Below are 27,406 nucleotides of genomic sequence, written 5' to 3'. Positions count from 1 at the left end.
ATCTACACTTACTGCATATATATGCAATATCCCGTCTGGTATGTGCCAAATATATTAACCTTCCAACAAGGCGGTGGTACCAGTCCTTGGTGGTTGTTTGATATTCTTGCTCACACAACTTGTGATTCATCTCTAAAAGTGTATCAGCAAGTTCCAAGCAAGCATTCCAATCTTAATTAGCAATTCCATCACGTATTGAGATAGGAAGATACTTTCGGCGATCTGAACACTTCGATCCCCAAGAAATACTTTAGGGGACCAGGGGCTTTCATCTCAAACACTTGGGACAAGTATGTTTGTAGTAAAGCTCTTTCTTGAGGATCATCCATTGTCATCATCATGTCATTTACATAAACAACCAATGCAATGATTTTACCTTTCTTACAATTCAAGAATAATGTATAGTCAAAATTGCTTTGTCTATACCAAAACGCCTTCCTTAACTTGGTGAATCTGCCAAATGATGCTCGAGGAGATTATTTTAGGCCTTAAAAGAGGACTGGTTTAGTTTGCACACTTGATTCTTAGAAGGCATATTACATCCTGGTGAGATCCATATAAACTTCTTCTATCAGGTCTCCATGCAAAAATGCATTATTCACATCAATTTAATAGAGCGATCAATCCAAATTTGCAGCATGAGATATAAGAACTCTAATAGCATTAATTTTAGCAACTAAAGCAAATGTTTCATGGTAATCAATTTCATATTTTGTGAGTATGATTTCATTATTAACCTGACTATGTACCGTTCAATTGATACTTTAGTTTGACTGTATAAGCCCATCTGCATCCAACTGTTCTTATCTTTTTTTTTTTCTATGGAAGGGGATGTTGGGTTTCCGAGCCTACTATTGAGGCTTAATTTAATTCGTATAATTAACTACATAGTGAAAAAATAATAATAACACGCAATATGTTATCTTAATTATGATTGGATCATCTCTATGTTTGCAATCCACCATAAATATCATAAGATTAAACCACTAAAAATAAAAAAATTTAAAAAAATTCGTGTTTTATGTACATTTCACTATTTAAAAATTGGACTTTATACACTACTGTTTCTTGTACTATTTTAAAAACTTAATTATCCTCTAACTCCTCCTCCACCACCACCACCTCGCCTGTAAGATTCGTGGGTCCCACCTCGCCAGTTATAAAAATATTTCTCTCTGTTCTCCACTACAAAACATGCCGAGCGTATCCTTCGGCAGACTATTTCTCCATCTCTAAATTCCAATAGTCCACGCGTCGTTGTGTCATTGGCTCGAAACCCTCGACCTCCTGTGGGACCTGGCCAGCTTGGCAGTCAAAGCAGAAAGAACGTTCCACGTGGCGTCGCCTTCATGAACCCGGTCACTGAACATTAGGGCCCCCCGAACACGCGGGTCCCGCAGGTTTTTTTGAATGGAAGTCAAGTTGGTCGCCGCCACGTGTTCGAGTATTTCCGCCAGCTTCCCAACGTCCTTCTCCGCGACGTTCACCGATATCTCCGCCCACGGAACGACGTCGTCGAACGGCAACCGAATCCCGTCGGCTATGATCACCGGCACGCAGCCCAAAGCGACTGATTCAACCAGCCTGGGACTCCACGGGGCCCACCCCAGAGGACACAGACAAAACTTCGACCGTGCGATCTCCGATTGGTAACCGGCAAACCGGTGCCTCTGCAGGTAAAACCGCCGGTCGCCGTTATACTTCCGCCACAGCTCCGTCCTCACCCGCCTTAAACAAAACCAAGGGCAAATCAGTAAATTTAAGAGAAAAACTAATGATTAATGCTCTGATTAGTCGATTTACTTTTGTAATTATTAAACAATTATTACTTGCTGTAGAATCGGCCGCTGATGTTCTTGGGGTGGACCTCCATCTTTCCCCGGAAAAAGGCGAAGATGTCCCTCCGGCCGGTGATCGGAGACTTCTCCAGCGTCGCCCGTACTTTTTCCGGCGAGACGTACGGCGGAATGACCACGTTCTCCACCTCTTGACACGGGTGGTGATACTTCACGCCAAACGTCTGCAACAAGATCGAGTTCTTCAAAAATCCCGGTATCCCATCCGAAATCGCCACGTCCTCCTGAGAAAACGCGAAGCCAGACAACGTTGTCAAAAATCCAGAAACCAGAAGAAAACAAAAACAAAAACGTTTTTTGAATTCTCCTTTTTATTTTTTGGGAGGCTCCGAAATTAATTACCATGGTGTGGAAGCAGGAGCCGAAGTCGTGGGCGGCGACGAAGACGTGATCGGCGCCGTGGGACCGATCCCAGAACGGGTATTCCACCCGGACGTAGTCAATGGCGGAGGCAATGAGGGAGCGGGCGTGGCCTATCGCCGGGAAGCCATTGATGGTGCTGAAGTTGCAGGACACGTAGACGGGGACGAAGAAGAAGTCGGCTTCGTAGGGGTCAACGCTCAACGCGTCGCTGGTGAGCAGGGCCCGGTGAATGGCTACCTCGGAGGCGAACAGGTGGGTGCTGCACCGCTCGTTTTTGAGCCAATCCGTGTTGTATTTCGGTGGCAAATCGTAAACGTAAATCTTCATTCCGTCGAACAATGCCCCTGAAATAATAGCACGAACACATCAGAAACTACAAATTCGTCAAATTTATAAAAAAATTGGAAAAACTAAAACATGGGTTTTGTTACACGGACCTTGTTGTGTTGTGTTGTTAATGGCGGCGGATTCGAAGAGAGCGCGGGAGGCGATGGTGGAGAAATGGGTTGTGGAGAGGGAGGTGGTGGGTTTGTTTTGTTGTTCGTTGTGATTGCTGATGAGGAAGGAGCTGAAGAAGTAGAGGGAGAGAGAAAGCCACAGGACCCATTTACAATATCTGTAAAAGAAGCTCTTTTTTTCCAATTGGGGGACTAATCTTCCGCCATATTTGGTGGTGGGCAGGAGCTTCATCCTGACATAGAAGCCGTTGGCTCTTGGGGCTCTCTTGATCTTCTGCTGCTGCTGGTGCTCCACCATCGCATTAAAACACCCAGAGAAGATGGAACCTTTGATGTGAAAAAATGGTGAGTAAATGGAAGGGTTTTAGTGGTTGGGAGAGGGCTTTCGGTTCTTGGTCCGGTGATGAAGTGGAAACGAAGGAATAATGATGGGATGGGGAGATTACAGTGGGTTTGTTGGCGTATCGTTTTTGGAATTGGACCTCGAAGAAAAATAAAAAAATGAAGGGAAAAGTTCAAACCTTTGAGAATAATTGGAATAAAAATTCAAAATAACAAAATAAAAATAAAGAACAAATTATGGGTTGTGTGGAGTTGGAGACAGGGATCAGAGAGGAAGAGCTGGCTTTCAGGGGTTCACATGGTGGAAGAAGAGCAGAAGAATAGACCTCGGCTATGGTCGCGGTGTTTAATAAAATCCTTCATTTCTTTCTTTGGTCGCCAGGTCAAATGACGAAATTGCCCTCCGTTTTGCGTCCTCAAAACTTGGACGCGACAGTTTTAACTTGTGGTGTAGTGGATGTTTTGTTTTTTTTTTCTCCAGTGTCATCCGATAATCCAGTCTGTAAGCATCTGTTGAATTACCGTTATCAACAACTCTGTTCCTTAGGTTAAGCAGTTTAGGCTCATCCTCTATGGTGCATTGTCTCGAGAAACAAACGGATGGGATGTTTAGTTAAAGAAGAAGAATTTACATCGAACGAGTTTATTTATAATTCAATGATACAGTATTATTGTAAAGTTTTCTTTTAAAAAGCATCGGATTATGGAAACGAAATGCTTTAAGGTCAAATTTTGGAGAATATGTTGAGGTTGGAAAAGTTTGATAACGTGTCCGCATTGAAAAAGAGCCATTTTTGGGCAAAATGGAGCACTTGAAAAAGTAGCTTTGAAAGCTTACAATGTTGTGGAGGCTTGCAAATGTGTTAAATATGAAATCTAGGATGGAATATGAGATGCCACAAAAATTATTAAAAATTGGGATACCATGTAATTTTTACATAATTAATCAACCATTCCAAAGCCAAAGGAGGTTGGTGGTGGTGATGTTAATATTTTTAACCACAAGTTTTATGAGCATTTGCTAAGGATGAAGAGATTTTTCAGTATGCTCCGGATACGAGACGGAATATCATATGTCATTATGTAATTCAAGGTAATTTTTTTTTCTTACAAGTGCTCCTCTAATTGTATTATGATATGTGATGTTTTGTTTCATGTTCCAAACAAGCTGAAAAATCTCTCGCTAACAATTGCTAAGTTTGCTCATGTAATGGTGGGAAAAATATTTATTGAGAAAAAAAAAAATTCCATGGATGAACTTTAGTCCCAAAGATGATTTATGAATGAAGGAATGATTGGTGCACTAGATATTAAGATCAAGCATTAAATTAAAACCGACTTTTCCTTTGCCTTTTTTTTTTTAATTTTTTTTTAATTTTGGAACAGAGACCATTTGATTGAAAAAGATACAACAAGGACAGGGGCCCCAAGGCCCCCAAACAAGACTTGAGAAACCCAACAGCAAATTAAGACTCTCCTACAAAGAGAACAAGGTCCTAAGGTTGGATAATGAAGACCAAGAGCGAAGCTCGACTCACCACCCAAAGGACTAAAACCCCAGAAAGCGTTAGTGAGGACATGGAAGGCCGTCGATGGAAAGGATATGAACCAGATGGGGGTCTGGGAACCCAGACTTCCCGACACATCCTTTTTTTTCTTTTGCTTTTTGTTGTTTGGAATTTTGAGCACGCTGGTTTACGCCATGCATTACTTTAATGGAAAATTCTACGGGCTCATGAGAAAATCAAACTGTAATATAATACTATGTTGTTATTGCTTGAATTCTAAGCCAAAGGGCGCCCACCCCTATTCATAAATTTATATGATAGAGTTTTGTTGTGGCTAAAAAGAATAAATCAAATCTAAAGCTCCTATCCAGCACGCTGGTCATTCATGCATACATTCTTCTAATTATTTCACGTATTTCATATGAAGCCATCTTTGCGAGATATTTTTCAGAACGTCTCAGACATATATGATATATTAAATATCATTATACAAATGTAGAAACCCTTAAAAAATAAAATTTCATCCACTTTTATAATGACAAGTCGCATATCACTTCATGTTCCATTGCATAACAAAATTTCTCCACCGTCACCATCTTTAATTAAATGTTACACTGCAACATATAGCCCACATACTACATCACTCCATCTCCTACTTTCAATAACTGATGTGACACAAATTAAAAAAGAAAGATCATTTTTACGTTTTTTGTTTATCTCCAAGTTTAATAAATCAAATAAAAACAACGAATGAAATTTGTGCACATCAAGCTGCCAAGCTGTGGGCCCGAAATTTGGTTAGAAAAGACAAAAAAAATAGATGACAACGAACTAAAAATGCAGCAACATAATCGTATCCTAAAGAATATTCTATAACGAAATTATGGCATATTTGAATGGAGGATTAGGTCAAGTCCTAATAAAAAAGTTCGTTGTTTAGTGCCATAATACTCATTAATTATGCATATTACTTGTGTGTGTTGCCAAACCACACTCCTAATTGGTTTCAAGGGGCTTTCAAGTTGCTATCATTCAAGTGCTTAGTGGGTTTACCACATACGTAAGGAAGCAGCATAACAACATTTTGGAGAATTTACACGACACCTACCATTCGATGGAAAAATAACTCAAATTTACAGCAACGGCAAAAGTCTTCCTTCCTTATTAATGTTGTGTGACTTCGTTGTATAAACATTGTAATTAGAACAATTTATTATTCTCTTTATCATCATCGAGACCATTTTTAGAAATTTATTCGATTTGGAGTCTGTTTAACTTTCTATATGTGTTAAAAAAAAATCTCGGTTATAGTTATAAGTAGCATCCTCGTGACGAACCGACAGTTTATTTAATTGGTCTCTGTATCACATGAATTTTTCTAGAGATGATTTTTGGAGAATTATGAAGAGAATGAATAGCTTCAGGTATGACATTTATATAGTGATGATTCTAATTATGTTATTTACAGGGTCACATGATATCATCATAATAAACGATTGAACGGTTCTAGTTATGATATTTGTACCCATAATTTTGTTCTTTTGGGCAACTGTCTAAAGTTTGCTGTCTTTTGTTTTTTTGTTTTTAATTAAGGAAAGTGGATGCTGTCTTAAGTTGGGTTAAAGAAAATGGGATGCTGTCTTTTGTTTTTTATTTTTAAATTAAGGAAAGGCCTTCGAAAATGAGGGCAGCATAGAATATAATCTCGGCCTGTGAATGCATAATTTGGTGGAGGCTTTCCAAAACATAGTGAAAGATAATGTGTTAGTCAAAAGTTTGGCTAAAAAAGGATACAAGCCATTTGTGTAGCAAACAACTGGTCCACTTAGTTTTGTTAAGTAATGAGATGGAAAAACGTCTACCTTGCTTCCTCATCATATATACTTGCTTTGGGCTTAATATAATTTTTAAAGAGAAGTTTGGAGTATTTCTTCTTTAATATTGGCATATTTGAATTAAGGATTTGTGAGTATTGATTCTTAAACTCGGCATAATGTGAGCAATGAACAAAAGGATCATCATGTATCTAAGAGTTTTAGGCTTAGTATAGTATTATTGCTCATGTTGCTCAAATATATGATGATCTTTTTGAATAACTTGGTTAGAATTTCTATTTCTTACTTCCCCTTGAAAGCCCTTGTTTTGGACAAACTGATCATTGCTTCAGATTGTAACAAATTCAGGGACTAAAGATTCAATTGAATCGAAATTCAGAGATTGATGTTTTAATTTTCTCAATTTCCAAATAAATGCCCATAAATTGGTTACAATCCATTATTTTACTATTAGCTACGAGGTAGGACTTTTTACTATAAATAAACACGAGTGTTTAGAAAGAAGAAAAAAAGTGCGGGAATCTTTTTTTTGTTGTTGGAGTTGTTGACCCTAAAAATTACAATGCCTACGTGTCATGGATACCGAGTAATTATGAGCTAAGTACGTCTTTCTTGTGAATGAGAGCGTGCCAACTCGCAATCAAGCTCGGAAGGTCGAGTAGAGTAAATGTGGTGGCGGTAGTGTCAAATGCATTGCTGACTTCTGTACTCAAGTGATTACATCCGAAGAAGGAACATGTCTTAGCTTTGGGTTCTAGAACGTGAAGAAAAGGTTGCCTAGATCACTGCGAAGTTCAGGATCTCATGCACTAGGTTCGGCTGCCTCGACTATATTTGTGAGAATATAGGTACACCGAATCGATATCAGGCTGTAGGGACATAGGTACTCAAAGGAGAGCTTTTTGATGATGAAAGTAGTTCGGCTGTCTGAATGCCGAATTGCAAGATGCACCAGAGAGTAACCAATCATAAAACACTTCACTTCGCTAAGAAGCTGATGAAGTGACCTCTTCGGTGAAAAAGTTGGATACTCTTCATTGGCCTAGACTTGGATAGATAACCAACCAACCAAAAGCAGTGTTGTTCACTTATTCAAACTGAAGGTGCTCCTAATTGCTTGGTTCTACGACTCTAGTGTTGTTCACTTATCCAAACTGAAGGTATCGCTAGTTAGTCTAAACTGAAGATGTGTTGGCGGAAGGGGTTATGATAGTTAGTATTTTTCTCAGAAAATGTGAGAAGGGTTTCCTATAGCGAGGGCTTTCGCGTAGAGCATTTGAGTTGTTTATTGCAGGGGACTTTAAGGTTGCAGAGTTTCTTCTCTCTACAAGTGAGGCATCTGTGATAAACAAGCTTGTCGAGGTATAGTCCTAATGAGATTGTGTTGGCTCGGCATTCGCTCAAATCTCTTTATCCTCTCTTAGTCGAAACCTCATCTTCATCCAGCCTCGGCTTCTTTGATTCTCGTCATGAATCTGAACCTAGTCCTATTACGGGATTCATTCATCTTTATATGAATATGCAGGTATTCTAATCCTTAGGATAATTCACATTTATCCATGGATCAATTCGATCTCTAGCAATCAATTCATATAGGACTCGACCGAACCACCCACGCTTCATCTATTCACAGATCTTTCTGCATAAGAACTCAGTCGATCCTATTTATGGGCCAAAAGCTTACCGGCTTAAAGGACACATACTGGGGTGAGAACTGTAGTCCTCGGGTCAGCTCATCTCGGCCCAAGTTGTTATTTCAGGGCCAAACAGGAGTACATTTGAGATTGCAAATATATGTAGGAAATCATTTACTAGTCCCACAAGTTCTTTTCCGTTCTAAAGAGTAATGCTAGAGAGACTAAATTTATAGACCAAATTTTGTAAATTAAATGACATGGAAGTTGATGATTGGATTATTACTTAAATGTTGATAAACATGTTCATTTCCTATTGGTGACACATCATTTAATTTATAACTTTAATCTACAAATTTAGTCTCCCTAGCATTCCTCAGTTCTAAATGTTATTGCATGCTCTTGGCCAGTTAGATAGCATGACAATCTAGTTGGAAAATAATGAGATAAATGATTAAGTTTTGTTTTGGAGTTTAGATATGAGTATTGTTAATATGGTGGTGTAATTATGTACTCATGACCATTTAAGTGCAACTGTGCAAAATGTTTTTTTTTTTTTTTCTTCCTGAAAAAAATGGCAGTGATATAAAAGGATGACAATTTTTGCAGGGGCACCTAAGTTTAGACATTTGATTAGGTCAATTTAAATTTATCTCTATACGGCAGATCCTAAGTCCCAATCTTTCAATACGGATTATGACATTTCACCACCATAAGTTGAGTTTTTATATGGGTCAGATTGCATCTTGTTATGTTAGGCATCATACTAGCTAGGACAACAAGAAAACTCCAATATCTTTAATCTCTTGTATTAGAAAACATAACACGTGATATATCATAAATTATTTTTTCTAATATTGCAAATTTTTTTTACTTCAAATTCTTCCTTCCGACCGCCCAATTGAATACGAAATTAATGTCACAGATTAAGCATCCTTGATTCATGTTTGTAGTATAATTTTAGCTCAATCTTTGATTAAACATGACTCTTCTTTACAAACATCATGTGGTCGTGCTTGTATGACCGTCCAATGAGCTGTCATTTTAGCCAAATTTACCAAACAAACAGATAGCTTTTGTATGTGTTTGTGAGAGAGTCAGACTTGTAGGTACGAGGTTTTGGATTCGAATCTCGTAAAACGAGTTCGATACCAATTTATTCTCCCGCTCCTTACTGTCTCTTTCAGTCCTTGACATGAGAATTGACTGCTTCCTAATCACTTAACAAACAATGTGCATTTATCAACTGCCCGACGGCTTAAACATACTAACCACCGGATTAGGTTATGACAAATAAACAAAAGTTCAATTCATTGCCCCTCTCAAGCATCTCAAAAATTGTCACCATCGATCGTTGTCTAGCTTTAAATAAATGGCCGCACAGCATGCATTATTGGAGTGAGAGTGCAAACGTACGAAGATTTTATGAGAAATGATCAGAAAATGCCATTATATATTGTGAATCAAAGTCAGAATAAAGACAGAGAGTGGTTTTTATTAGGTTATCCCAATTTATGAGATGTTGGACTGCGTCAAAGATCTCCCTGCCCTTGTAGCCAAGTAAAATATATCTCATGAGTAAAAGAAGCAATGGGATAATGTAGTTTAGCTTGACGCTAAGTATCTGTTTACGAACTTTAAACATTGGTTTCGATTCTATGATGATCCGGTGTATTCTATATGCTTAAATTTGTAGCTGTTAATTCTTGATATTAGATTGTTGACCAGAATTTTACGGCGAAAAATATACTTGAAATTCTCCATTTACTTAAGCTAGTATTGGACAAGACAAAAAAGAGAAATTTTACTCTCATCATTGTCAGTAGTTCATTCATAATTGGTGTGGATCTTAGATATATAGTTTGTCCAATTATATGATTGAAGAGAAACCTATAGGGCATTTCCTACCATGTTGCAATGCATGCTGAAAAAATCAACCCGGTTAAGAGATAATGTGTTGAAATCATTTTCTAGTTCTTGCCTTCTTCATGTTCGATGTGATGCTAATATTGTGACGCATATATTATATAAATTAGCCTTTCATTTTAAGCATAGTTTCTTTTCATTTGAGGAATATCCAAACTTAATCCGGAATGCTCTTATTGTTGATTGTAATGGTTGATTATACATAAAACACCATTGTTGCCTGAAAAAATCGATGTGTATTTGAGGTTAATGCCAATTCTTTTACTTGGTCGAAGGAAATTTAATGCCTTGCTTACAACTTAAATCAAATGACCAAATCGGTTAGTTGATAGTCGATAAATCAATTTTGGCAATGTTGATATTCAATATCCATTTAGCTATTCTAATGATGCTTGGTTCAATCATTGAGATGGTGCTCGATAACCAACTTGATTCCAACCCTAGTTTACGCATTTAAAATTTTCACTTTATTGTTACACTTGTTACTCAATGATAATTTTGTTGGAAATTTGACAAATTTAAGTCATTGTAATTGAATTGCAACATGTTTACATTGCAAAAGAAGGAAGCTACAAACAACAAAAGTGGACCTCAACCAAATTAAAGAGACCAAGATCATAATCTAGTAAGCAAAAAAAATTGTCTGCAGATATTTCTCATGGATGAATTGTTCCCGGATATGAGTTGCAGAGAGCATGGTGACCCATTCAATTATTTCTTTCCTAGGAAGGAAAAAAAAAAAAAAAAACTTTAACGAAAAACTTCCGGTACTGTTCACTTTAACGACAAATTACATTTTTACACTAAAAGGTCAATTTTGATACCATTTACTTTACCCTTTATTTTATTTTTATCGTTAAGACTCAAAGTTTTTAAGTCATCTTCATTAGTTTTCCTTAAAAAAAAGAAAAAAAAAGAAAAAAAAAAGCATATGCTAATTAAGGAACATGGACCGCCAAGACAAAGGCACATGGTGCAGTACTTGTGGCGACACGACCTTATGCCCAAATTACAGAGTGATGGAAGGAAGCTCTTATATGATTTTGGGTTTGAATTCAATCATGTTAGGGCCATGCTTCATTAGGTCATGAGGGACAGGACCGACCATTCATGTGAGTATATTTTGCTCGTACAACTAGGTATTCACGGTAACGGGTGCCCATTTGAGTTAAGTCACAAATATAATATGTCATAGTAAATTTGTATCAAACTCATTATTTTAACGAATTCTTAAACTCATTCAACATCTGAGACGCTATATAAATTAATTTATATGGATTATATTATTTTATCGCAAGATCATTTTAATAATACTGATAAATCTCTCTTACCCATTCTAATCCTAAAGTTAGAGGTCCCATTCACTACTTATGTGGGGCCTATCCATTACCTTGAAGCGGAAAAGGATCCTCTCCAGATCCTCTTTGTGGGGATCCGAGAGATTAATCAATCATAATCGTTTATCGTATATTTTGCAGTTAGAAATTATTTTTAATTTATAATTTAAAATTGAATATAAATAGTATCTAACGAAAACTGACCGTACAATGTACGGTGAACGATCGTGATTGATGGATTCCCCGGATCCCTACAAGGAGGATCCAGAAAGTTTCCTTTTCCCCTGTAAGCCATCCAGACAAAGAATTAGTGGGTCCTTTTTAGGACACTGAATTGGAACAGCCGAAACTGTTTTGGGGTAATTGGTCCCATTACATGTTAGCTGTACAAGCACATGTTAGCTTATATGTGACTTTGTGTGTTTGTGAAATTGTCTGTGTGCTGAAATTATTGCGTTCTACATGTACAAGTTCAAGCATATGGCCATGTTGTGTTTGTGAGAGGGAACAAGCTAGTTAAATTGTTAGAGGTATATATGCAATGTATTTGCGAATGACTTCTAATCGTAGATGCATGTAGGTTACATAATGAGGTCGACGACATGCATTACCGTAACACTATGTAAATGTTAAGGTGATCTTCTACCCTATATCCAGTTAAGTGCTTTAAGAACCCTTTTAATTTCATGTGAAAAATAATTGATTCCACTAGTTCCTACCATCAAGACATTTGAGTTAATCAATCTCGAAAATTAGTATGAGTAGAGTTTAAATTATGAAAATAGGAAAGAACAGCTCCACCACTCTTAATTGCCTTTGTAACTGGGCGATTCAATCCTCCTACCCCCAACAAAGAAAGCTCCAGCCAACCCAAATCAGTGGGGCTATTCGGTGGGTAAACACCCAAGACTTTCAGCAGTTCCCATGGATTTTTGGAAATTCGAAATCCGGTTTTCCTCGGAGAGATTAGAAGAGTGAAATTTTTGGAGAATTTGGAAAATAAATCGTTTGAGAATTTTGAGAAATGCGGAGGATGAGGATGGAGGAAACGAGATTCAATAGACAAAAAAAAAAAATGATAAAAGAAAAATGCAAAAAAGAAAAAGAAAAAATTATTTTTTATTTACATTTTATTTATTTATATAAAAAAAATTAATGCCAATTGCATGGGTCATTCATGTTTAGGTGTGGAGAAGCACTCGGACACTATCTGTTTATTTAGACAGTATTTGCCTTAGCTCCAGCCCAGACAATAATTGCCTTAGCGGGATGGACTTGCTCGAAGGTTGCCTAAGCTTGAGAGGAAACTCTAGTCAGAAGACCACAAATCATAAAGAGGGAAGCCATGGATCATCTCATTTAGGGCTGGTTTGGTATTGCTGTGCTTTGAAAAAAAACTACTTCTGCTGTGCTGTGAGAATAAGCAGCTGTGAAATAAAGCAGCAGAGTGTTTGGTAAACTTTTTTGTAAAAGTGCTTTTGAAAAAAAAAAGCAGTATTATAGTATTTGGTAAACTTTTATGTAAAACAGATGTGAAAAAAAGTCGGTTTTTCAAAGCTGGGTTTTGCAGCTTCTTGTTTTTGGCTTTTTTTCACCCAAAACTGTGAAAAAAAAGCTGAAGCTGAATGTTTACCAAACACAAAAACAGTTCCCAGCTTTTTTTGATATCAGCTTTTTTCAGAATCACCTCAGTACCAAACCAGGCTTTAGTACAATCAAATAAACGCGCTTTTTTTTAACGATAACAGGTAAAATGCAATCACTAAGATACGTAGTCTGAATTTATAACCAATTATGTTTCCAGTTTCAAACAAATAAATAACCGATTTACAAATCAAGCTAAATTTGAGTATAAACAAAATCTGAAACTTCTGAACATTAGAACCTGTTCCAACTTTTCGCTCCATTGATTTGTTAGGTAAATCCACCGGGCTGGGATTTCGATTCAACTGGGCCTATCCCTGCATTGGATTCTAATGTGCTGAGCACTAAATCCAAGCCGAAAATGATTAAAAAGAGATGGCCCAATGAATCATGACATTGAAATGGTCTGAACGACTCTACAATTGGGGTAATTTACACTAAATTTCTTGAGGTTTTTTTAGTTTTTCACAAAATTCCTTAAATTTGAAATATTACAATAACACTTTTTAAGGTTTTAGTTCACTTTCACAAATACTCTTTGGTCGAAAATCTATCCATAAAAAGATCAATTTACCCTTGTAATTAATTACTCAACAGAATAAAAAAACTTTTATAAAAAAAATAAGAAAATGAAAATCAAATTAAAAATTACATTAATCATTAACAAAAACTTTTGATTTTTTAATGTTTTAGGTAACTTTTAATTTGAATTGATTTTCTTATTTATTTATAAAAGTTGTTATTTTGTTAAGTAATTAATTATAAGGGTAAATTTGTCCATTAATAAATAGATTTTCGATCAAAGGGGTATTTCTGTGAAGAATAAATTAGTATGAAACTCGTCATTTATGAGATTTAAATTAAAATTTCTCACTTACAAACAAAGAAATAGTAGTTGACCGTATTAATAAGTGATTGTCTTACGACTCTTGAACGTGGTGGCTAGCTTGCTAATAGTTTATGGATTAATGTAGATTTCATACAAACACAATGATTGGTCGATCAATGTGTGGAATGTGAAGACAGAACTATATATGAAAGTAGGTTGATTAAGGTTAGTTAAGTCATATCAACATCTTATATTAATTATTTTTTTTTTATAGAGACAATAAGACAAAAGCAATATGTGAGAGGAGGGAGGGGAAGGAGGAAATTTGGAAATATAGCCATTTTGAGAACCAACTAATGATATATAGCCTACACTTTCCAATTGTGATAAAATTAACCAAAATTGAAGTTAAAAAGACTTAATTGCCCTTATGTTAAGGCATATTGAATTACTTCAACGAATAGCCGTACTCATGCAGCGGAACCTGCATTCCACTGCTTTCATGGTTTCATTCGGCCATCTTTCGTAACTTGTATGATTGCATCAGCAGCAAGATTTGCAAAATCTAGACAAAGTTCAGTAAAAAACATGTCGCTATCATCCGTATATGTTATTTTTGACAGAACAATGAAAAAATTTACTAAAAAAAAGGGTTTTCCTTGGGGGTATATCTCCGCTGATCATGGGGTTGCAAAGGCGTGGAGGCACATTCCTCTCATTTCTGTTCAAAAATGCAGAAGCTCTCACACAATCCCAAAGTTAAAATACATGTAATACATTGTACGACCCCTTCTCGATTCATCCTCTTTTACTTTTTTACTTTATAAAGGAGGAGGGTTTCAGTAATTAAATCTTCCCAATGAATATTACGTCCTTTCTATCCCAATCAATACTTTTTTACCTTTTTACTTGCTGAAGAGGTACCTATTCAGAAATGCAAATATTGCTGCTGCCAATTTGCCTCTCGGCATCATTTTTCTTTTCTTTTCTCCTCTTAATCGCCACACAACCATTAACAAAAGACGGAGTCTTTCTCTAATTTTTAGATTTGGGAACTTGGGGCTAATTTTCTTGGAAAAATAGTTGGAAATTTTTTGTGAATTTTCTGGAAAATAGTTGGGAATTTTCTAGCAAAAATTGGTAGGAAATACGAGTGTTAGGACAAGGAAGTGAGAAAGCATTGTGTTGGATTGGATTTGGGAGATTTTTCGGCATGAAGGAATGATTCTTTTTTCAACCTGATGGAGCATAGGAGACGAACACCAGACTAGGAGAGAAAAGAGAGTTTTAGATTAAAGGTAATTAAGTATTTTTAACTTCAATTTTGGTTAGTTTTATGAGTGGTGATAAACCCACATCATGTCTTATTAATTCACCCTATTTTTTAATAAAAATTTAGTATCAATTTTACCGTTTTATAAAAAGGAAAACTAAAAAAAATAATTTGAAAACCTTGAGTTTTAACGATAAAGACAAAATAAAGCGTAAAATGAATAGTAAGCGCAAAATAAAGCGTAAACAATATCAGAAACTTTTTGTTAAAATTTTCTTTATAAAATGACATCAAAGACTAGCACAAAAAAGAAAAAAACAATCTCTCCTCATCATCCCTTCAGTTGAATTGAGAGATGTCGAGTCAGATTATCTTGAAAAATGCACCCTCAATTGTGGAGAATGTGAATTTGATAATTTAACAAACTTTGATTGGAAAAGACCCAACATAGCATATTCTCAAAATTTCGTTCTCATGCTCCATTTTCAAACTTGGAAAAAAACTTTGGCTCGTCTCTAATCACGCTGGTGGTCCTTTTCTTCCCTCCCATTTATTTTCTCTCCCTGGACTTCTCTCTACCTCTCTGTCACTTCTTTCTTCCTCCATCTATAACACCACCATTTCATTTCTGTTCATGTCCTCTCTCTCTCAAATTTCACACCCGTTTTCGAAGGTATTTAATCATTTAATTTCAGTTTTTTGCAAGTGCAAGTAGAGGAGGAAGGGATATATTATAGCAATATATTAAAGGTTATTTTAGAAATAATAGTGGGTGGGAAAATAATATTTTAATTTTTCACCTTTTTGAGATGGGTGAGATTATAATGTAGATGGAAAGACAAGACATTATGGTAGGTCTAGTAACACTCAGTTTTATAAGAATTAAAAAAGATAGGCTATATTTCATTAGGTGTTTTTTAAAATGGTTTCATTTCCGAATTTCCCAAAGAAAGGGGATGAAAATAAAAGGGAGAGAATCTTACTCCTAATTAAGGGGGACATGTCTGTTTGTGCGGGAAAGGAAAGATGTGATGAAACAACATGATCATACTACCACCCATGGATAAAGTTGATGCCGATGGGGAAACATATTTATGTGTTGCATAAATAATTAATTGACTGATAAAAGAAGGGTTGTTTTATTGGCACTCCATAATATTGTGACTACATCCCACACTTAAAATTGTGTGTGTGTGTTTTTATTTTTTTATTTTTTTAAATTTTTAATTCTAATTTTATCCTACTTCCAGTGAAGACACCTCACCTGTTCAAAACACTAAAAATCTCAAATATTATTTCACCTAATTGATATCTCTCTCACCCTCCGCCACTTCGTCAATCCACACTTGACATTTCGTTCCCTTCCTAGCCCTCCCTCCCTCCCTTCCTTCCTTCCTCCCTCCCTCCCTCTCGTCCTGCGAGGCCTTTAATAGCTTGTAGGAATTGCAATTTCAGACACCGAAATCAAGGATGTCTACTTGATGACTATGGGCAGGAGAACATATGGGGAAGTGCTTCAAAGCATTCTTTAATTGTAATTATTGGGTCATCATATGTTTGGGTGCACAAAGTAATCAAGACTATCTTCTTGTAACAATTGAATTATTAAGATCAATGGAATTTTGTTAATGGTGGTGCATGTTGTTTGGCTGTCAAGAAGGGAACATGGTGGTGCGTTGGTGGGTGTTGGGTTTGTTTCACTTTTTTTTTTTTCTTTAGATTTAAACAAGGGGAAAAGAGAAAGTTCGACGAGAATTCAAAAAAGTGAAGTATATTCATAAGATTGTAGGATGTTAATAAAAAAAAATCTTAAAAGAATATATATTAAATTAGTTATATTAGTGAACCTCGTTATTAGTACTGAAAAGAAAAACCTATCAAAGCCATACGATGTATTCATGATGTCTAGTCTATATTTTTCTTGGGTTTGCCTCATTGAAGTAACACGTGTTTGGATGAGAGAGAAAAATAGAATTTGATAGTGTTCTGAGTTGTAAGTAACGATTATTGTTTCTTGAGTTTGACCTAGCTATTTATAGGAAAAAGCCCTAGCAGACAACTAGGAGGGGAGGTTGCGTAGCATACTAAGCAGTCCTTAAGAGCACTTCCATTGGAAGCAAAAGAGGCCAGCACCCAGTGGAAAAAACAGGTTCGGACTTAGCCAATCCACTCCAGCCCGTGGAATAGACTGGCACCCAGCCTAAGCCACTCTGTAGGCCAGCCTAAAATCGATTGACCAAGGGACCGGCCTGTTTGTTTTTTTGAGCTTGGTGCGTGGGCGCGAGTAGCAGACAAGAAATCAGAGGCAGGGCCTGCTGGCAGGTGCACTCAAATGTCACTCGGGCTTGGCGACGTGGCCCACTCTATGTCGTTGGATTTCCAATGGCTAGTTTTTCTAGACCGTTGGATTTCCAACGGTAAAAAAAATTTGAATTTCACTTTTAAACTAGACCGTCTGATCACAGATCAATGGTCCATGTTTTTTTCCCCCAAAAATAAAATAAAAAAAGGGCCTAACGGTCAGAATTATGACCTTTAGCCACGTGGTAGCTCGTTGGCTATTGGATTTGAATATTTTTCAAATCCAACGGTCCAAATTAATTAACAACATTAAAATTTATTAAAAATTATGAATTTTTTTTTAAATACAAAAAAATTTTAAAAATTATTTATTATTTTATAAAAAATTAATAATATTTTAAATGGGTTAGGTGCCAACACATTTTGTAGGAGTGGATATCGTTTGTGCCAGCGCATTGTTTTAAGGGTGGAGATGCTTTGGCCTATTACTATTCATTGGGGTCTATTACTGTTCACTGAGTGGATAAATGGGTTGGGTGTTGACGCAAAGTCTTTAGGGGTGGAATTGCTCTAATGATGCAGGTTAGTCTTTACAGTCTTGCAAGTCATAGTTTTGAAGGTCATTATTGGTTAAAACACAGTTCTGCCGGACACTCAAGGAGAGACTACGGAGAGTTGGTGCCCTACCATCACTAGACCAGGCATGCCCAATAGCAGGCAGCCCAAAGAGTTCATGGTTCGTTCGTGACATAAAAACCCAATTACTTTAGAGCAGATTGTGTCATATTCCTTAGGGACTAATTTGTGGTATACTCACAATGTCAAAGGTAGACCCGTCATATAAAACATATAGTTCACATATCATTCTCCTATTAAATATGATTAGTTTATGTCTCCACAAACACTACTTTCCTTGTTCATATTAAAACCCGTGACGAATTATTCCTAGGATATGTTATAAAGATATACACTCCTATACTCCTCGTGATAAAAAAATATATTTGGATGAAGCCAATGACCCAATCTTCTCAGATTCATTTCATGCGTCTTTTTTCCTCCACAGATTTTTATTTTGTGAGTCACGAGGGTTGCCTATGATTGACATGGTTGTGGGTTGTGACCTAATTAAGCAATAAAAAATCTTATATGGCTATGTTGTTCTGGAGAGTTGGATTGATATCAGCTCCAGATATGGTGGAGATAGTGTGTTTCTTCACGAGAGATTTTAATTTGAAATAAATCAGTTCAGAAAACGAATATCTTTGAAGGAAACTTAAGAGTCTTTACAGTGGCTAAAGATGGCCCTCAAGAATATTTTGATAACTTTTTTAGATTTGCCATCGAAGATTCAAAATAACCACCCAAGCTGGACAATTTGCAATGCCAATCACCCCAAGAATTATTTTGGTGGAGATAGTGCTCCTAATAAGTCAACTACACAAACCAATGAACTGGAGGGATACTTTTATTTCATCAAATTTATATCACATCTCAATCGTTTATTAGATAAATAGTATTATTTTTTGAACTCGTGGTAAATAGTTATTAGAGAGTAATGTCATTGAGATTAAATATTGGTTGTATAAGAAAATATATTCATGAATTGTGAATTTGAAGTGTCCTATTTGGACACCCAAACCAGCGTAAAATGATGCAGTACTTGTCTTTTATAGAAATTAGTTTAGAGTTTAGAGTTAAACATTTTTAGTTTATAGTTTACATTGAAAGGACAATGGATGTTTACATGATAGGGAGACCACCACGGTAGTATACATCAGCAAATGGTGTGTATATGACATGTCAATTAATGAGTTGGTCACATTGGATGTTGATCATATGACCTATCTAGCATTACTAAAAAAATTTGTATGTAAACTAAAATCAATGTAATTTAACACATAAAATAGAAGTACAAGATCCAAAGTTAACGATGCATTAGAGGGGGGATTTTATAAGGTAATACAAATATACTAAGAAATCATTAACAATATATATAGAACAAACGTGCTAAACGTAACCAAGAAGTCACACATGCTAAAAAGACTATGTGATTTCAAAATTACAAACTTGTCGTGAATACAATATAATATTGCATTAGAGGTTAAATTATGTGGATTCTATGGTTGCAACCTAATGACTGACAAAGGAATGTATCAAGGGTAAGTAAAAGCATATGATGAAGCTTTCATGTCCCCCTCAGTTCAAGTATTTCAGTGTTGGAAACTTGGTCATTTTCTGCACTCATTATTTGCAGAAGAGTCCTACTCTAAATGTGGAACAGATTTTCATGGTGGTGCGCGAGACACGCAAGGGATGTGGCTTATTGCAGGTCAACATTATATTTATAGGTGGATATTGCCTTTTCCGTGGCCTGGATTTATAAAGGTTCAGCTTTGTCATAATTGGATTGCATACTATTATATTAAATTTATTTGTCGACCAATATAATGTGGAAAGAATTATCTACATATGATGTCATCCTTAATGCATGCTTATGCCGAATCAGGGGTAGCGACTTTCGATTTTTTATTAACATTCGTTATTCATTTCGTTGCAAAATGGTTAATTTGCAGTGTCAGATGTTACTATAAACTTATTGGTGAAAATTGCTAATAATTTAAAATAAATTTATGAAAGATGACATTTGTGGTATCCCTAATTTTTTGTATTTGGCATATACCTTTCATTTTGGCCGGCGATCCAGCTTTTACTTGGTGTAATTTGCCTATGTTGTTTCAATATCACAATCATGTCATTCATCGATGTTCTTCAATACGATAAGATGACGCCATCCTTTGTATGTAATAAGCTTTTTGGTGCTTGTGCCAACCGATCAGCTGGCAGAAGCACAAGTACAATATTCAAGAAAGAAAATAGCATGATTTAAGGCTTAATAATTTTGAAGGAGAGACGTTAAGGAGGTTTTTTTTTTAAAGTGAAATTTTTTATGAATTTTTTGTTATCTTGCTGTTTAACGTTAATTCTCGTGTTAATATTATAAAATATTATGCAAAAACATGAGGTGACAAATAGTTCATGAAAAATCTCATTTTTGAAAGAAATCTCCTTAGCATTTCTCATTTTGAAAACCAAACTTTTATTGATATATGAAGAAAATTTGGGTTCTACCATAAAACTAATTGACAATATGAGTAGTAACCTAACTACCTTTAAGGTCATGCAAAATTCCTCCTCCGATCAATATGTGATTCATTCTCAACAATATAATTGGATATGGGCTGCACTCTATAGCTAATTCATCAAATGTGAAAGATCTGTCACACAACTTCTGTAAATACATTGTAGAAATAAGAGAATATGCTAATGTTAGTCGTATGCGAGCGCATGACGTTAGCATAATATCCATTAATGTTTGTAGTGCTTATAGGTATCGTTTGGTATGAAGACAGGACGGGAAGGAACGGAATAGGACGGGATGGGACGGGACAGGACGGAAAGGAACGGAGCGGGAGCAAAGATGCCCTCGGATGGAAACAAGGAGGAAGAAGAAGGAGACGGAGAGGTTATAATTTTGTGTTCCACGGATGTGGAACGAGTTGTTCCAGGGGGGTGAGGTGGAACGAAAATTCACCCAAAACTCGTCCCGTGGAACAGCTCGTTCCACCCGTTTTAGGTGCACCAAATGTGGGACGGAACGTCTTGTCCCACTCTGTTCCGTCCCGTCCTACGTACCAAACGGTACCATAGTGAATGACACACCCGTCAATAATTGTGATTAGCATCATGTGCTCAAGTACATTGAGTTATAGTATAACTCATGAAATTGAACATAAGAAGTAAATTTTTAGCGAGAAAAATTTTCATGTAATGAGTTTCATATTTTTGTATTTTTTTACAATATTTATTACGTGACAAATCGTATTATCAGTGTCGTAGAAATATATAGGGTATGAAAAACCCGATGGCCATGAAAGACAAAAGAAACCGAGCAGCCTTAAAATTAACTCATTAATTAGATCTGTGAGTCGGTGACATTGGGCAAATGAAGATATTGCAAAAGTGAATAGCAAAATGTGGTTACAGGATAAATATTATCTGGCTCATAGACTCCAAGTCAGTCCAACAGTCAACCCAAAGATTAAAAGCCAACTGGATTACACTAATCAAAGCAGTCATAGTTGATTAGAGAACACTTTAATCGGGATTATTATAAAATAAATCCTTAAATAAAGGCCAACTTTCCCACTTGATCACTCACTAGGCTTTATTTATACTACACCCCCTTTGGCCTTTTGCACTAGAAACTAGAAAGAAAATGAACCTCTTCCAATATCTGAATCAAAACCAATCCAAAAACCAGTCTCCAAATTTCCTTTTCCTCGGATCTTCACCAAAAAGTTAAAACAAATTTTTGCTAGCCACACCTGCTAAATTTCCTTTGCAGTTTATCCCGACCAAAAACAGTGCACCCCTATACCGACACCGCGAAAAATGAGCACCAAGAGAGGGAGTGAAGCATTTCGATTTGCAATCCACCTGCTTCAAGGAAGATGGTTCTCAGTTTTTGCCTCGTTTCTCATCATGGCAGGAGCTGGAGCTACTTACCTCTTTGGTGTCTACTCCAAGCAGATCAAGTCCTCTCTTGGCTATGACCAAACCACCCTCAACCTGCTAGGGTCTTTCAAGGACCTTGGAGCAAATGTTGGTGTCCTCTCAGGGCTCATTGGTGAAGTCACCCCAACATGGTTTGTACTCCTCATTGGCTCAGCCATGAACTTTACGGGCTACTTCATGATTTGGCTTGCTGTCACTGCCAAAATCCCAAAACCTAAAGTTTGGCATATGTGCCTCTACATCTGCATTGGAGCCAACTCTCAGAATTTTGCAAACACTGGAGCTCTTGTCACATGTGTCAAGAATTTCCCGGCTAGTCGCGGCGTTATGCTGGGATTGTTAAAGGGGTTTACTGGACTCAGTGGAGCTATGTTCACCCAAATTTACTTGGCGGTTTACGGAAACAATTCGAAATCTATGATTCTTCTCATTGCTTGGCTTCCTGCTGCGCTATCGGTAGTTTTTGTGTACACCATTAGGCCAATGAAGCTTGTTAGGCAACCCAATGAGCTTAGAGTGTTTTACCATTTCCTCTATGTCTCAATTGGTCTTGCTGTTTTCCTCATGGCTATGATTATACTTCAAAAGCAGATTAATTTCTCACAAGCTGCTTATGCTGGAAGTGTTACCGTGGTTTGTTTTTTCCTTTTCGTCCCTCTTGGGATTGCAATTAGAGAGGAGTTAATCCTCTGGAATCTCATGAAGCAACCTGTTGATCCTCCAACCGAGTTAACCGTTGAGAAACTTCCGGCACAAGCAATTGAAGCGAAAGATGAGCAAGAAAAGAAAACAAATATTTCTTGTTTTGCTGATGTATTCAACAAACCAAAAAGAGGAGAGGACTACACAATCTTACAAGCATTGCTAAGCGTCGACATGCTCATATTGTTCATCGCAACACTATGTGGACTCGGGTCAAGTTTGACAGCAGTAGACAATTTGGGGCAGATTGGCGAGTCTCTTGGATACCCAACAAAAACAATAAGCTCATTTGTGTCATTAGTGAGCATATGGAACTACTTTGGGAGGGTTTTTTCGGGGTTTGTCTCCGAAAGCCTATTAGTAAAATGGAAAGTCCCCAGACCCCTAATGATGACTCTTGTTCTTCTTCTGTCCTGCGTCGGCCACCTCCTCATTGCATTTCCAGCCCCGGGATCGGTCTACGTGGCATCCGTGATCATCGGATTTTCTTTCGGTGCCCAATTGCCATTGCTTTTCGCAATCATTTCCGAGCTCTTTGGGCTCAAGTACTACTCTACATTGTTCAATTGTGGACAGCTTGCCAGCCCCCTCGGGTCCTATATTCTGAATGTGAAGGTCACAGGAATGCTGTATGACAGAGAGGCATTGAAGGAGTTGGCAAAGAGTGGGAGGGATCGGTCTTCAGTGAAGGAGCTGATTTGTCTTGGGAGCCAATGTTATAGGTTGGCTTTCTCAATTTTGGCTGCTGTAACATTCTTTGGTGCAGTTGTTTCATTGATGTTGGTGGTGAGGACAAGAGAGTTTTACAAAGGTGATATTTATAAGAAGTTTAGAGACGAAGCAGAGGATTCATAGATTTTGCTTTCTCTTGCATTGGTGAACATTTGGAGTTTGATCTGTTATGAACTAAGAATTGTTGGAATAGAGATTCTTGAGATGCATGAAGCGGGCCAAGAAGCACTTGGACATTTTCCTGGTGAACAATAAAGCTTGTCAGGATACATGTACTACTACTACTGAAAAGATGTATTTTGTAAGCCAATGGCAATTGCTTTATGATTCATATGTGGGTTTCTCACCAGTGGTTTCTTCACTTACAATTGGCCCATTTTTATTTCTTTTACCATGTAGCCGGTTTTGCCGGTCGAGGGCAGGTGTAGTTGGTGTCCGAAAAATATTTATTACTGTTAATTTGAACCACATGTTCTAATAAAAATTAACGTAGTCAGTCGTATAGATTTACGCTTAAGTAGTAAATTTTCCTGTCTTACTTGACAAAAGAACATTTCTCTTAGTTTATGTTTGTCGACACTAAGAGTTTTGCAATTGTTGTTATTAAAAGAAAGTTTTAAAAATTGTCCAAGAGAGACCTTATACATTGCCAACTGGTTGGTGGGTATTGCCCTTCCAAGCATGGATTTGATTTGCATAGGTAAATTATCATCAGTTTTGTCATAAGTTTGATCTCCTTCAACTATGTTATGCCATCCTTTCTTTGTTTTCTTAATTACGGTACACATTGACGTGGTTGTAAATGTATATATATCTCTCTCTTTTGGTTAGTAAACCACAACACTTTTGTCACCTAATTCTTCAGTTTGCAAAATATATATAGACAGACTTGATGTGTAAACTGTCGGAAGACTAATTCTCCGTGCACATCTAGAACCTCACAGGCTGTCGGGTTGGCTACAGTATGTCGAGTTGCCCCTTGGTTTTCGCCTCCCATGACCTAGAGCCGAAAATGATAGCTCTAAAGACCTAACTAGAATATTTGAACTTTGGAAAAACTTGTGTTTCTTATTGTTTCTCGCTTCCTCAAAGCCTCCTTATATAGTGGGAAGAGTGTACAAGGACTGAAAAGCCCATGAAAATCCCAAGTATATTCTAATATAAATATCTCTTGATTTTCATCTAATTATCACATAGATAATTAGGAGGTTAATATCCTCATGTGGGTGGAATATCCTTTGATATTTATTTATCCCATAAGATTTGGACATATCAGATCGCCATCCATTTACCACAAATCCAAGTCAGTGTAGGTAATTTCATTAGCTCCACCAACATCTATTTTCTCTCTTTTTTTACCCAAACAATAGAGTGGTATTTTATTGATTTTTACAAGTAAATAAAAAGGTGTCAATTGATTACATTCTTCCATTAATCAAAGTTGATATGTAGTGAATTAGCACAGACAAACAATTTAGAGTAAACCCCTATATGGCCACCGCAAACACAAACCTACAAAACCGTCACCAATATAGACTTGTCATAAAAAACGATAGATCCAACAATCCTATATCGACAACACATTGGTCACCACTAAAATGTGAGGCCACATAAAGTTATTGTCGCAGGGTGCAAGACTAAATCATCGTTGAAAGACTAGACCACATAACTCATTGCTCAATAGCGAAGACTACATCCAGCCATCACAGAAACGGGACCACAACACTCACTAAGCGAGACGACAAAACTACACTACTCCGATAAAGACTCACTGGTTGGCTCGTCTATGTGAATGACAAAGACACCCTAGCCAAGGTAGTCTCAATTGCGATTTACATGAATGTGAATATGATATATATCTATTTGTAGCTGTCCCCAATTTGGCGCGTAGCTTTGTTATGGGTGCAATATCACTTTTTGTAAATGTCCTATTGTTTGTCAAAAAAAAAAAAAAATAAATAAAAATAAAAATTAAACATTCTAATCAAGTCGTATAAGTTGCTATACGCTGATCAACGACTTGATCCTATGCATTTCAAATATAAATCATGGCCGGAATAACAACAATAAACAAAAAAAATAACAATAACAATAAACCAACAATAATAAATCTTATTCATAGACCAGCAACAACAGGAATTCAACAACAATAAACGCTGCTAATAGATATCAAGATGTGTGAAACCGAACAAATTAAAAAACAAAAACAAAATAAAAAATGGAATCCTCGGAAGCTTCTAATGCAAAGTACAAGTAGAATAAACCATCATCGAATTCGAACAACAAATCCACAGCACTCCGGAGCACATTTAGCAAGCCAAATCCGTCAAGTGGTTCATTTTGATGGGGGTGGGGAGAAGAACGGAATTGATGGAATACTAGAGATTGAAGGGATTGTTGTTGGAAAAGTTGGGAGTGCTGGCAATGGAGGTAGTGTCACCTTTGGGATTGTGGGCATTGTAGGCAGTGCTGGTTGTGGTAAAGTTGGGATTTGGGTCCTCGGGAGTGGTGGTAGAGTTGGGTTAGTCGGGAGGGTAGGCAATTGGGTAGAGGGCAACGGCGGCAATGTGGCCTTGGGCAGCGTTGGTACTGAGGACATTGGCGGCAATGTGGGCAATGTTGGCTTCGGCAGAGACGGAATGGTAGGCACAGTGAAGCTCGGTGGTGGAGCTCCCGGCGTGGCCAAAAGGTTTCGAGCTGCAAGGCTGAAATGGGTGCTTGAGAGTGACAACACCATGGACAAAGACAAAATGAAGAAAAGCTTGGGAAAGGCCATGATCGAGTCTCTGAAATGTTTTCTTCTTTTTCCGTTTGGTTACACTCTTTGAAATGTTTTTGGTTTGTGGAGAGGGAAAGGGTCTCCATTGGTTTTATAGACAATATGTGTGCAAAGAGTGCGAGGACTTGGAATTTTTGACATGGGGGTTTGATGATTTGTGGTTGTAGGAAGCATGAAAAGCCATTGGTTGGTTCACCTCCCTAACTTAACTAGTTCATCAAAGTCAATACTTGGTTCATCTAAGGTATGCTGACAGACTATTGACTTAACCAAGGACCAGACAAATTAAGTATGAAGTGGGACCCACATCAACTTATGTTTGAAACGTATGCTACATTGAGCTACATGTACCATGAGTCCATGACCCTATATTAGTAGATCATTAAGGGTTTATCTCTTTAGAAGTGATAGAATGTTATTTTTAAAATGTGATCTCTGTAGCATTTTTATGATTTTAAATATATTCATGGTACGTTTAAGTAAATTTCCTTATTGTTATCCAATTTTCTTATTATGTATTGGTGAAAGAATTTACATGTATTTTCCAACCAAGTTTGCATTTTAGGTAAGTAAATTCAAAAACAAGACTTGTAGCTCAAATGGTTGAAAATATTTACCACGTCATCGAGATTTGTAGCTCAAGTGATTGATAATATTTACCACAACATCTGATCAGGTCCCCTCCCCCTTGTATAAAACAAACCATTGAAGCTGCTATACAGGGAAACAGTTGCAGTTAGGTTGCCTGTGTCAAAGCTAAAAGACTTGACTAAAAATTTGAAAATAGTTAACACTCAAAAATTCATCTGCATTCATCGTTTTTATTTTTTATTATTATTAATTTTTATGCTAGGAAGGAGCGCAAAATGAACGAATAATTAAACCATGAGGTAGAGGGTGGAGAGCAAATGGTTCTTGTACTTAATAGAGTTTAAATAATTCTAATATATTTGAATCAATTGAGTAATATCTTATATTTTTATTCATTATTCGAACTGATGAACTTAATTAAATAGTTATACAAATGAAAAGAAAACAGCTTACATAAATTCACATAACAAGATTAATTCTTACTTTTTATGTATAAGACAGTTGGATAGTTAAATGGAAATAAACATATACATAAGAGATCGTTTTTTCCAAAATTGGTTTATTAGTTATTGTGCTTAAAAGAGCGACCCTATTGAGTTTTCACTATCATTTTTGGTATTGGCATAACAGTGGGTTGAGCAAAAATGAGTGGATGTTTAGAAACACGAAGATATGTGAAGAGAGTTTTTATTTTGGATCAAATTGTAAGGATTAGTTAACG

General features: G+C 36.7%; 3 protein-coding genes across 3 annotated transcripts; 2 read left to right on the top strand and 1 right to left on the bottom strand.

The window, feature by feature from the left end:
• Nucleotides 1-919: 919 nt before the first annotated feature.
• LOC103937525 (probable glucuronoxylan glucuronosyltransferase IRX7) lies at nucleotides 920-3,306 on the bottom strand. Its single transcript, XM_009347471.3, has 4 exons — nucleotides 2,657-3,306; nucleotides 2,199-2,563; nucleotides 1,830-2,080; nucleotides 920-1,728 (listed from the first exon to the last, which is right to left on the bottom strand). The coding sequence occupies exons 1-4, from the start codon at nucleotides 2,973-2,975 to the stop codon at nucleotides 1,263-1,265; spliced, it is 1,401 nt and encodes a 466-aa protein (XP_009345746.2). The 5' UTR covers nucleotides 2,976-3,306; the 3' UTR covers nucleotides 920-1,262.
• An 18,226-nt stretch (nucleotides 3,307-21,532) lies between these two features.
• Nucleotides 21,533-23,676, top strand: LOC103937531 (protein NUCLEAR FUSION DEFECTIVE 4-like). The gene has a single exon (XM_009347475.3). It carries the CDS (start codon nucleotides 21,759-21,761, stop codon nucleotides 23,436-23,438), a length of 1,680 nt encoding a protein of 559 aa, XP_009345750.2. The 5' UTR covers nucleotides 21,533-21,758; the 3' UTR covers nucleotides 23,439-23,676.
• Nucleotides 23,677-25,373: 1,697 nt separating this feature from the next.
• LOC103928625 lies at nucleotides 25,374-26,166 on the top strand. Its single transcript, XM_009337700.3, has one exon. The coding sequence runs from the start codon at nucleotides 25,490-25,492 to the stop codon at nucleotides 26,141-26,143; it is 654 nt and encodes a 217-aa protein (XP_009335975.2). The 5' UTR covers nucleotides 25,374-25,489; the 3' UTR covers nucleotides 26,144-26,166.
• Nucleotides 26,167-27,406: the final 1,240 nt, after the last annotated feature.

This window comes from the organism of the source record quoted next, unplaced genomic scaffold (genome assembly GCF_019419815.1).
Source record: "Pyrus x bretschneideri cultivar Hongxiangsu unplaced genomic scaffold, Pyrus_bretschneideri_v1 Contig5, whole genome shotgun sequence".
NCBI classification, from domain to species: Eukaryota; Viridiplantae; Streptophyta; class Magnoliopsida; order Rosales; family Rosaceae; genus Pyrus; species Pyrus x bretschneideri.
Note: the sequence above shows the minus strand (reverse complement) of the source record. Positions and strands in the feature narration are given on the sequence as shown.